Source organism: Oncorhynchus mykiss, chromosome 18, assembly GCF_057628025.1.
Source record: "Oncorhynchus mykiss isolate SJ-2025 chromosome 18, ASM5762802v1, whole genome shotgun sequence".
NCBI classification, from domain to species: domain Eukaryota; kingdom Metazoa; phylum Chordata; class Actinopteri; order Salmoniformes; family Salmonidae; genus Oncorhynchus; species Oncorhynchus mykiss.
In genome coordinates, this window is record NC_143039.1 from 48,433,030 (window position 1) to 48,445,955 (window position 12,926).

A 12,926-nucleotide genomic window follows, 5' to 3' on the forward strand; every position below is an offset into this window, starting at 1 on the left:
CAAAATCCATCTGGTTCCATCTTCTCCCACTGCCCACCAGTGGGCTTCCTCTCGGAAACACCAACCGGATGCTTCACATTTATACATCCATTAAAATATCTGTCTCATTGTTCTATCTGTGATGCCACTATGCAGTGTGTGGCCCCAGTTGATCAAGCTCTGCCGACTAAGAAGAAGTGGGACGGGGATCTTTTACATTAAAAAAAGTAACTCAATCATGGCCTCCCATCTCATTCTTAAAAGTTGCAGTTTTGTTCTGGTGTTAATTGTTATTGATTGTATAATAAACAGTATCTGAGCACTTAACAGATTTGGTGCCAGCAGCCATACCACCCTGCATCCAACTACAGGCATTGACACTACAAACCATATATTAACCAACATCCCCAAACATCCCAACAAATATCAACATCAAGAGACTACATGGACATGTAACAATAACACACCACTACTATGTATTTCTTTAGGTTCATGAAATGGGTCCTTGTCCACCCACGACTCTGGTAATATTGAACTTCTACTGTAATTCATAGAGTTATCTGTAGAATTCCTACTGTTACTGCAGCTATAGCCCCGAGTATAAAAAGCAAGCACCCATTCCCATAATGACTTTCTCTCTCTATTCTCTCAGACATTAAAGTGACTGACAGCGCATCCAAACCAAAGAACGTGTGATTCTGTTTTGTTAATCAACAAACACTGTGAATCTGGATGTATTCCTTTCCAAGCATTTACCATTCTGATCAGATAGGCTTGGATATCAACTTCTTAGTTTATGATCGTTTTGATCTTTTGAAAATCGTAGTGGGATTCCTTGTGAGAATAAAATGAGCCAAAATAAATGTATTTTCACTTGAATAACACTTTAGATATAGAAAATTAACATTGTGTTTTTCATAGATTTATTTTTCTTCATGCCAGATTTATTGGTATTGGAACCGTAATATGTTATGGTTGTTTATTTTAACCTAGTGCCCATTCATTTCAACCACTACACACACACACATACACACGCACACACAGACAGCACTTATTTAAATATATATTTTGTAAGTATAAATCACTGCTTTAATAAAGGACTACTTTATCAACCAATGTGAACGTCTCAGTAGCCCTTACAGTAAGTGTTCAACAATGCATGCCACATTGTACTCTTCCAATAATTATTGAACCCCTGTTATGCGTTTGAGTCATTATAATAATGAAAGATAGCAATGAATAAAGGTACGCCTATATATACTGCATGAAGTAGACCTAGCTTCAGTTACAGTTTACATAACCAACCAAACTTGTTTGACCACGTTCGTTAGAGCTCACCTGGTTGTGAAAGCCGAAGTGCTCTGTTGTCACACTATGCGACTCACCTTGGGATTGGCCACAGACTTTTATTTAGGATAGGCTTATTATTATTTTCGGGGCATTTAACATTCATGTGTGCGTTCAAAATGTATGTCGTCGTACTTTTGTTCCTTTTCGCGACACTTTCGACGGTGGACAGCGGTAAGAACATTTATTTCTGTCTTGTTGCTAAAGGTGAAAGTAAAATGTTTTTTTTGGGCTGAGTTGCTATAGACCTAGTGAACAAAATAATAATATGGAGAAATTATTATCATCGAGGCACATTTTGACGATTCATGTTCAATTGTTGTATCGTGAAAATTGTAGGTTATTGTAGGTTATTTATTGTTCTGTTGAAAATGTTCGCAAACTGTCAAAAATAATAATTACTTACTTAATAACTTCAACTTCCCAACATTTTATTTAGTTATTAAAACTGTATTGATAATTAGGCTACAATGTTTATGTTTTGCCTCTTGCTGCCAAATTCAGTTGACTGTACACCTGTGAAAACTATCTCACCTGGCAACAGAAAAGGACAGTTTGATTGGTTGGAAATGCTATGGCGACGACAAGTCTAGTGCACAATTTCGTTGATCCAGGATCAGTTTTTTTAGTTTGGTCTCTTTCAATAACCATTGTAGGCTAAGTGGTGAACATAAATTGTATTATTTTTTAAATACAAATAATATGAAAAATGTAACAGAACAGATTAAGGTACATTTTATCACCATCATTCCTTTATTTAGTATTCCAATCAATTTGATATTCCTTAAAAAGTCATACCCAATTATTTTGGTCTTTGAAGAAGCATCTCTACTCAGGAGTCACGACTAACTCATGTTTCACTTTTTGTGACCAGTGGAGAAATGGTCGCTGAATTACATCTACACTGCCCTGTCAAAGCCAGTAGAATTGCCTGGTATCCATGAGTTCACTGCCATGGGTCTGATGAATGACAAACAGATAGATTGCTATGACAGTGTGGCAAAGAAGAAGATTCCCAAACAGGACTGGATGAGGGAGAAGATGCCAGCAGACTACTGGGATAAAGGCACTCAGTCACGCAAGAGCAAGGAGCAGTGGTTCAAAGTCAACATCAACATCCTGATGGATCGCATGAGGCACAACAACACTGGTGAGAAACAACACTTGCATTTGTGTCACTCTACACAGCCTACTGTAGATATTTCACCAAAACTCCCAGACTGGACCATAACATAGGTGAGTCATTCCCTCTCCTATTCTATTTGTTTTTCCTCTCAGATGTCCATATCCTTCAGTGGAAACATGGCTGTGAGATTGACCGACAGAGTGACGGCACATTGAAATTCATAAAGGGCACAGACCAGTACAGCTACGATGGTGACGACTTCCTGGCCTTTGATGATGCCAATATGCAGTGGGTGGCCCCAGTTGTTCAAGCTCAGCCGACTAAGAGGAAGTGGGACGGGGTCCAGATCCTCAACCAGTACACCAAAGGCTACCTGGAGAAGGAGTGTGTGGACTGGCTTTCCAAATTCATGGCATACGAGGCCAAAGAATTCAGTAGGACTGATTGTGAGTACTTTTTGAAAAGTGTTCTAAACTTCACATAGTGTAGCCTAACTATGGATAACTCGAAGGATCTTTTTACAACTCGGATAGAGTACTTTGGACCTAAAATAGTATAGCCTAACAAATGGTTAACAAAAAAACGACCATTTGTACATGTGAGATCAGAAATAATATTCATGTTCTCCGTTTATTCCCCCTTTAGCCCCTCCGAGGGTCTATGCATTTGCTAAAAAGGCCAAAACTGCAGGACATGTCCGACTGACCTGCATGGCCACAGGTTTCTATCCCAAAGATGTGATTATGCAAATGAAGAAGAATGGTGTTCCATTGACCGAACATGATGGAGTGCAGTCTACAGGAGTCCTACCCAATAATGATGACACCTACCAGATCAGGATGAGTGTGCAGATCCCAGCGGCAGATAAGGAAACTTATGAATGCTCTGTCAACCATGTAGCTTTGAAGGAGCCAGATGTGGTAAAATGGGGTAAAGTACTCCTTATATTCAATATACCGGTACTGTATGTATTTTCAACAAACCAGTTATTAGTTAACCAGTTATGGTTATCAGTTGTGGTAAAATCAGATGTTTCTGAGTCTGTTAACAGGTCATGAATGCAGATGATTAAAATGTGAAAATGTTTTTCAAGCTCAATGTACAATATGTCATTGTTAATGCTGAATATGTCCTCTTATATTGTCTTCCACGCAGATGGGAAATGCTGCGATTGTACCCAAGTAACAGGTGTTATCATTGGTGCTGTTGTTGTGCTGGTCCTCCTGCTGACCATGGTTAGCTCCATGTTGGTTCTTTGGAAGAAAGGCAAAATATGTAAGTTTTTCACATTGTGAATGAATTTCATACAGTATGTTATTTTTCTTATTTGTATTGTTTTGTGAGATAAACTAAAGCGATTATGGTCATTTAAGCATGTGGAAACCTTTTTTGATATCAGGGCGTGACTTTAGTAAATCTCAAGTCGGGAGGTTAAAAAAAGAGAGTATTGTATGTTTATTTTTCCTACCACTGTGTTTCCACTGTTTCTTCCACTGTTTCAGATAGTAATTTAATAAAAACCTGTCATATTTGGCATTAACATCTTGCTCCATTGTTTTAGTTGCTGGTAAAAAAGGAGATCTACCAGCTACTGGGATCCAGGCACCTCTAAATGGTACCGTTGATACAATGTCATGTATTTTGTCCTTCCTAGAACAATTACATGTGTAGCAGTAGCACAGCAATACCAAAGATCTGGTAGGGATATGTATAATGAGGGGCCATCTTATCAGTGTTTATTGTTGTGATTTAATTATGTCTTGTGATGATTCAATTAATTAATGACAGCCCCCCCATATCCTTGTTTTTACACATAATTTTTATTAATCACATACAGATGAATAGTTTGACTTCTTATTGTCCATTTGTTGCTCTGGACAATACCGATGAGTATATAGCACAACATCAACCTTGTACTTGCAAAGCTAGTCCGTTCACATGACTCTGTTACTTTCAGGCAATGGAAATGGAGCAGCCGTTTTGAACATGCCTGGTAAGACTTACAAATCTCATAGTTGTAGAGTGGAGGTCATGTTATGTTTCACAGTTGTTAAAAGCAGAGAAGGATCCAATTTCTTTCATGCAATGGAGTGTAGATTATAATTACAATTAAGAATGATTGACTGACAGCATTGATTTCTGGTATTGTAAAAAACACGTTCATTAAGTTTTCCAAAGTGACTTTAACAATACAACAAGGTCTGTCATGTTTACTTTTTGCCCGCAAAGGTTGCTTTAATCACCTTTATCACAAGTCATGTGGTATGTAGACTTGTAAAATGAAGGGACTCTGGTAATGTTATTCAAAAGTATTGCCAGTTATTTTATTGTATATTTCTTAAGTACGTAGTGAATGCAGTTGAAACTATGGAAGTGCTGATGTTAGTTCTGCTGTTCCAGGTCAAGGCAGCAACGAACGTCTAGAGAGGGAGGCAATACAATTTATCCTTGAAAAAATGTATAAAAATATATATAATGTAGTACAATCATAGCCTCCCAATCTAATTTTTTAAAGTTACACATTTTTCTGGTGTTAGTTGTTGTTGAAAGTACTATTATGTATCTGAGCACTTACAGGATTTGGTTCCTCCAGCCATGCCACCATGTATCCAACTAGGCAACTGGCACATGTCCATCAACAGTACAAACCATATATTAACTAACATCCACAAACATCCCAACATCCTTTCACAAATATCAGCATCATGAGACTACATTGACATGTAATACTAACTGCACTATTACTATGTATTATTTAGGTGTAATTCTGTCATGTTTGCTTTTTGATGCAAACTTTACTTTAATCACCTTTGTCACAAATCATGTGGTATGTAGACTTGTAAAATGAAGGGACTGTGAATCATAGTCAAGAAAATGTTTCTCAAGGAAGGGAACACCTAAAGAATAACTAGCAATTAGACACTGAACATAGTGGGAGACAACATGACACATTCATTCTAACTAATGAATTATCTGTACCGAGTAGGATTATTATGACACTGACGTGAAATGTAAAGTCACATCTTCTATGTACTAGGTGGGTAGTTATCGATTCAGTCAAATCAGAGACGGAATTATATATGTATATCTGTATCTAACTAAAGAGTGATAATATTCTCTTTCCCCAGTGATAAAGGATGACGCTATCAGCACTGACTCTGGTAATGTTATTCAAAAGTATTGTCAGTTATTTTATTGTATATTTCTTAAGTACATAGTGAATGCAGTTAAAACTATGGAAGTGCTGATGTTAGTTCTGCTGTTCCAGGTCAAGGCAGCAACGAAAGTCTAGACAGGGAGGCAATGCTGGCTAATGGAGATAATATCATTTATCCTTAAAATATATATAATGTAATACAATCTTGGCCCCCCAATCTCATTCTTGAAAGTTAGATGTTTTTCTGGTGTTAGTTGTTGTTGAAAGTACTATTATGTATCTGAGCACTTAAAAGGATTTGGTTCCTCCAGCCATGCCACCATGTATCCAACTAGGCAACTGGCACGTCCTTCAACAGTACAAACCACATATTAACTAACATCCCCAAACATTCAGTGGTAAAAAAAAGTACTTGAGTGTCATACATGAGTCAAAGTAAATATACAATAATAGAAAATGACTCAAGTAAAAGTGAAAGTCACCCAGTAAAATACTACTTGAGTAAAAGTCTAAAAGTATTTGCGTTTAAATATACTTAAGTATCAAAAGTAAATGGAATTGCTAAAATGTACTGAAGTATCAAAAGTAAAAGTGTAAACCATTTCAAATTCCTTATATTAAGCAAACCAGATGGCACAATTTTCTTGTTATTGTGTTTAGTGAGTCCGCCAGATCAGAGGCAGTAGGGATGACCAGGGATTTTCTCTTGATAAGTGTGTGAATTGATCCATTTTCCTGTCAAAATGTAACCAGTACAAAAAATCGATATATATTTTCTTTAGGAATGTAGTGAAGTAAAAGTTGGCAAAAAATAAATAGCAAAGTAATGTTCAGATAACCAAAAAAACGACTTAAGTAGTACTTTAAAGTATTTTTACTTAAGTACTTTACACCACTGCAAATATCCCAACATCCTTTTACAAATATCAGCATCATGAGACTACATTGACATGTATACTAACTTCACTATTACTATGTATTATTTAGGTGTAATTCTGTCATGTTTGCTTTTTGATGCAAACTTTACTTTAATCACCTTTGTCACAAATCATGTGGTATGTAGACTTGTAAAATGAAGGGACTGTGAATCATAGTCAAGAAAATGTTTCTCAAGGAAGGGAACACCTAAAGAATAACTAGCAATTAGACACTGAACATAGTGGGAGACAACATGACACATTCATTCTAACTAATGAATTATCTGTACCGAGTAGGATTATTATGACACTGACGTGAAATGTAAAGTCACATCTTCTATGTACTAGGTGGGTAGTTATCGATTCAGTCAAATCAGAGACGGAATTATATATGTATATCTGTATCTAACTAAAGAGTGATAATATTCTCTTTCCCCAGTGATAAAGGATGACGCTATCAGCACTGACTCTGGTAATGTTATTCAAAAGTATTGTCAGTTATTTTATTGTATATTTCTTAAGTACATAGTGAATGCAGTTAAAACTATGGAAGTGCTGATGTTAGTTCTGCTGTTCCAGGTCAAGGCAGCAACGAAAGTCTAGACAGGGAGGCAATGCTGGCTAATGGAGATAATATCATTTATCCTTAAAATATATATAATGTAATACAATCTTGGCCCCCCAATCTCATTCTTGAAAGTTAGATGTTTTTCTGGTGTTAGTTGTTGTTGAAAGTACTATTATGTATCTGAGCACTTAAAAGGATTTGGTTCCTCCAGCCATGCCACCATGTATCCAACTAGGCAACTGGCACGTCCTTCAACAGTACAAACCACATATTAACTAACATCCCCAAACATTCAGTGGTAAAAAAAAGTACTTGAGTGTCATACATGAGTCAAAGTAAATATACAATAATAGAAAATGACTCAAGTAAAAGTGAAAGTCACCCAGTAAAATACTACTTGAGTAAAAGTCTAAAAGTATTTGCGTTTAAATATACTTAAGTATCAAAAGTAAATGGAATTGCTAAAATGTACTGAAGTATCAAAAGTAAAAGTGTAAACCATTTCAAATTCCTTATATTAAGCAAACCAGACGGCACAATTTTCTTGTTATTGTGTTTAGTGAGTCCGCCAGATCAGAGGCAGTAGGGATGACCAGGGATTTTCTCTTGATAAGTGTGTGAATTGATCCATTTTCCTGTCAAAATGTAACGAGTACAAAAAATCGATATATATTTTCTTTAGGAATGTAGTGAAGTAAAAGTTGGCAAAAAATAAATAGCAAAGTAATGTTCAGATAACCAAAAAAACGACTTAAGTAGTACTTTAAAGTATTTTTACTTAAGTACTTTACACCACTGCAAATATCCCAACATCCTTTTACAAATATCAGCATCATGAGACTACATTGACATGTATACTAACTTCACTATTACTATGTATTATTTAGGTGTAATTCTGTCATGTTTGCTTTTTGATGCAAACTTTACTTTAATCACCTTTGTCACAAATCATGTGGTATGTAGGCTTGTAAAATGAGGGGACTGTGAATCATAGTCAAGAAAAGGTTTCTCAAGGAAGGGAACACCTAAAGAATAACTAGCAATTAGACACTGAACATAGTGGGAGACAACATGACATATGAATTCTAACTAATGAATTATCTGTACCGAGTAGCATTATTATGACACTGACGTGAAATGTAAAGTCACATCTTCTATGTACTAGGTGGGTAGTTATCGATTCAGTCAAATCAGAGAGTGAATTACATTGCTAATAGGATTTCTCCGTTAATTCATAGAATTTTATTTGGGAATATGCATGCCTATAGAGGACCAATGATCATCACTGAAGGCTTTATATCTGTATCTAACTAAAGAGTGATAAATTCTCTTTTCCCAGGGACAAAGGATGGCGCTAGCAGCACTGACTCTGGTAATGTTATTCAAAAGTATTGCCAGTTATTTTACTGTATATTTCTTAAGTACATAGTGAATGCAGTTGAAACTATGGAAGTGCTGATGTTAGTTCTGCTGTTCCAGGTCAAGGCAGCAATGAATGTCTAGAGAGGGAGGCATTGCTGGCTAATGGAGGTAATATAATTTATCCTTAAAATATATATCATGTAATACAATCATGGCCCCCCAATCTCATTCTTGAAAGTTAGATGTTTTTCTGGTGTTAGTTGTTGTTGAAAGTACTATTATGTATCTGAGCACTTAAAAGGATTTGGTTCCTCCAGCCATGCCACCATGTATCCAACTAGGCAACTGGCACGTCCTTCAACAGTACAAACCACATATTAACTAACATCCCCAAACATTCAGTGGTAAAAAAAAGTACTCAAGTGTCATACATGAGTCAAAGTAAATATACAATAATAGAAAATGACTCAAGTAAAAGTGAAAGTCACCCAGTAAAATACTACTTGAGTAAAAGTCTAAAAGTATTTGCGTTTAAATATACTTAAGTGTCAAAAGTAAATGGAATTTCTAAAATGTACTGAAGTATCAAAAGTAAAAGTGTAAACCATTTCAAATTCCTTATATTAAGCAAACCAGATGGCACAATTTTCTTGTTATTGTGTTTAGTGAGTCCGCCAGATCAGAGGCAGTAGGGATGACCAGGGATTTTCTCTTGATAAGTGTGTGAATTGATCCATTTTCCTGTCAAAATGTAACGAGTACAAAAAATCGATATATATTTTCTTTAGGAATGTAGTGAAGTAAAAGTTGGCAAAAAATAAATAGCAAAGTAATGTTCAGATAACCAAAAAAACTACTTAAGTAGTACTTTAAAGTATTTTTACTTAAGTACTTTACACCACTGCAAATATCCCAACATCCTTTTACAAATATCAGCATCATGAGACTACATTGACATGTATACTAACTTCACTATTACTATGTATTATTTAGGTGTAATTCTGTCATGTTTGCTTTTTGATGCAAACTTTACTTTAATCACCTTTGTCACAAATCATGTGGTATGTAGACTTGTAAAATGAGGGGACTGTGAATCATAGTCAAGAAAAGGTTTCTCAAGGAAGGGAACACCTAAAGAATAACTAGCAATTAGACACTGAACATAGTGGGAGACAACATGACATATGAATTCTAACTAATGAATTATCTGTACCGAGTAGCATTATTATGACACTGACGTGAAATGTAAAGTCACATCTTCTATGTACTAGGTGGGTAGTTATCGATTCAGTCAAATCAGAGAGTGAATTACATTGCTAATAGGATTTCTCCGTTAATTTATAGAATTTTATTTGGGAATATGCATGCCTATAGAGGACCAATGATCATCACTGAAGGCTTTATATCTGTATCTAACTAAAGAGTGATAAATTCTCTTTTCCCAGGGACAAAGGATGGCGCTAGCAGCACTGACTCTGGTAATGTTATTCAAAAGTATTGCCAGTTATTTTACTGTATATTTCTTAAGTACATAGTGAATGCAGTTGAAACTATGGAAGTGCTGATGTTAGTTCTGCTGTTCCAGGTCAAGGCAGCAATGAATGTCTAGAGAGGGAGGCATTGCTGGCTAATGGAGGTAATATAATTTATCCTTAAAATACATATAATGTAATACAATCATGGCCCCCCAATCTCATTCTTGAAAGTTAGATGTTTTTCTGGTGTTAGTTGTTGTTGAAAGTACTATTATGTATCTGAGCACTTAAAGGATTTAGTTCCTCCAGCCATGCCACCATGTATCCAACTAGGGAACTGGCACATGTCCTTCAACAGTACAAACCACATATTAACTAACATCCCCAAACATTCAGTGGTAAAAAAAAATACTCAAGTGTCATACATGAGTAAAAGTAAATATACAATAATAGAAAATGACTCTAGTAATAGTGAAAGTCACCCAGTAAAATACTACTTGAGTAAAAGTTTAAAAGTATTTGTGTTTAAATATACTTAAGTATCAAAAGTAAATGGAATTGCTAAAATGTACTTAAATATCAAAAGTAAAAGTGTAAACCATTTAAAATTCCTTATATTAAGCAAACCAGACGGCAAAATGTTCTTGTTATTGTGTTTAGTGAGTCCGCCAGATCAGAGGCAGTAGGGATGACCAGTGCTTTTCTCTTGATAAGTGTGTGAATTGATACATTTTCCTGTCAAAATGTAACGAGTACAAAAAGTCTATATATATTTTCTTTAGGAATGTAGTGAAGTAAAAGTAAAAGTTGCCAAAAAATAAATAGCAAAGTAATGTTCAGATAACGAAAAAACTACTTAAGTAGTACTTTAAAGTATTTTTACTTAAGTACTTTATACCACTGCAAACATCCCAACATCCTTTTACAAATATCAGCATCATGACATGTATACTAACTGCACTATTACTATGTATTATTTAGGTGTAATTCTGTCATGTTTGCTATTTGATGCAAACTTTACTTTAATCACCTTTGTCACAAATCATGTGGTATGTAGACTTGTAAAATGAAGGGACTGTGAATCATAGTCAAGAAAATGTGTCTCAAGGAAGGGAACACCTAAAGAATAACTAGCAATTAGACACTGAACATAGTGGGAGACAACATGACACATTCATTCTAACTAATGAATTATCTGTACCGAGTAGGACTATTATGACACTGACGTGAAATGTAAAGTCACATCTTCTATGTACTAGGTGGGTAGTTATCGATTCAGTCAAATCAGAGAGTGAATTGCATTGCTATGATGATTTTTCCGTTAATTCATAGAATTTTATTTGGGAATATGCATGCCTATAGAGGACCAATGATCATCACTGAAGGCTTTATATCTGTATCTAATTAAAGAGTGATAATATTATATTTTCCCAGTGATAAAGGATGGCGCTAGCAGCACTGACTCTGGTAATGTTATTCAAAAGTATTGCCAGTTATTTTATTGTATATTTCTTAAGTACATAGTGAATGCAGTTGAAACTATGAAAGTGCTGATGTTAGTTCTGCTGTTCCAGGTCAAGGCAGCAACGCAAGTCTAGAGGAGAGGCAATGCTGACAAGTTGAGGTAATATCATTTATCCTTAAAATATATATCATGTAATACAATCATGACCCCCCAATCTCATTCTTGAAAGTTACATGTTTTTCTGGTGTTAGTTGTTGTTGAAAGTACTATTATGTATCTAAGCACTTAAAGGATTTGGTTCCTCCAGCCATGCCACCATGTATCCAACTAGGGAACTGGCACATGTCCATCAACAGTACAAACCACATATTAACTAACATCCCCAAACATTCAGTGGTAAAAAAAAGTACTCAAGTGTCATACATGAGTAAAATTAAATATACAATAATAGAAAATGACTCTAGTAAAAGTGAAAGTCACCCAGTAAAATACTACTTGAGTAAAAGTCTAAAAGTATTTGCGTTTAAATATACTTAAGTATCAAAAGTAAATGGAATTGCTAAAATGTACTGAAGTATCAAAAGTAAAAGTATAAACCATTTCAAATTCCTTATATTAAGCAAACCAGACGGCACAATTTTCTTGTTATTGTGTTTAGTGAGTCCGCCAGATCAGAGGCAGTAGGGATGACCAGGGATGTTCTCTTGATAAGTTTGTGAATTGATCCATTTTCCTGTCAAAATGTAACGAGTACAAAAAATCGATATATATTTTCTTTAGGAATGTAGTGAAGTAAAAGTTGGCAAAAAATAAATAGCAAAGTAATGTTCAGATAACCAAAAAAACGACTTAAGTAGTACTTTAAAGTATTTTTACTTAAGTACTTTACACCACTGCAAACATCCTTTTACAAATATCAGCATCATGAATCTACATGGATATGTAATACTAACTGCACTATTACTATTTATTATTTAGGTGTAATTCTTAGTTATCTAAATGATTGTATTATTGTCATTAGCATGCCTACTGTTACTGCAGCTATAGCCCTGAGTATAAAAAAACAAGCATCCATTCTCATAATGACTTTCTCTCTCTATTCTCTCAGCCATTGAGGAGTGACTGACAACGCATCTAAATCTAGCAAACAACATGTGATTCTGTTTTGTCAACAAATACTGTCAATGTGGATGTGTACATTCCCAAGAATTGACCGTTTTGATCGGCTTGGATTTGAATACTTATTAATGAACGTTTTGATCTTTCGAATATCATAATAGAATTCCTTTTCAACAAATTGATTTGTAAACCGCCTATATTTGGGCCATTTTAATGTATTGGTATTGGAACCTTATTCTATTTCTATTGTAGATTGTTTATTTTAAACTGGAAACCAATCATTTAAATCGTTGCACACACATAAACACACATGCACTGAACTGCTTTTTAAATATGTTTTGTTTTCATTTTTCGGGGAAAGTATAAATCACTGCATTAATAAAAGACTCCTTTGTGAACCAATGAGAACGT

General features: G+C 35.1%; 2 protein-coding genes across 11 annotated transcripts in view; both read left to right on the forward strand.

Annotated features, from left to right (window-relative positions):
* The window catches only part of LOC118936567 (class I histocompatibility antigen, F10 alpha chain), a 62,867-nt gene that overhangs the window by 15,491 nt on the left and 34,450 nt on the right, over positions 1–12,926 (forward strand). The window lies entirely within an intron of this gene.
* LOC110496247 (class I histocompatibility antigen, F10 alpha chain) lies at positions 1,249–12,917 on the forward strand. Of its 10 annotated transcripts, XM_090208640.1 has the most exons (16): positions 1,262–1,500; positions 2,201–2,476; positions 2,605–2,898; positions 3,098–3,382; positions 3,608–3,727; positions 4,014–4,067; positions 4,410–4,445; positions 5,581–5,613; positions 6,966–6,998; positions 8,434–8,466; positions 8,574–8,624; positions 9,902–9,934; positions 10,042–10,092; positions 11,366–11,398; positions 11,506–11,555; positions 12,505–12,917. In XM_090208640.1, the coding sequence occupies exons 1-15, from the start codon at positions 1,431–1,433 to the stop codon at positions 11,544–11,546; spliced, it is 1,443 nt and encodes a 480-aa protein (XP_090064766.1). In that variant the 5' UTR covers positions 1,262–1,430; the 3' UTR covers positions 11,547–11,555; positions 12,505–12,917. The 10 variants fall into 10 exon arrangements, with proteins under 10 accessions (XP_090064765.1, XP_090064767.1, XP_090064766.1 ...); XM_090208641.1 differs by lacking the exon at positions 5,581–5,613 and having other exon boundaries at positions 1,251–1,500; XM_090208638.1 differs by lacking the exons at positions 5,581–5,613; positions 6,966–6,998 and adding exons at positions 4,853–4,884; positions 7,138–7,154 and having other exon boundaries at positions 8,432–8,466; positions 11,366–11,555.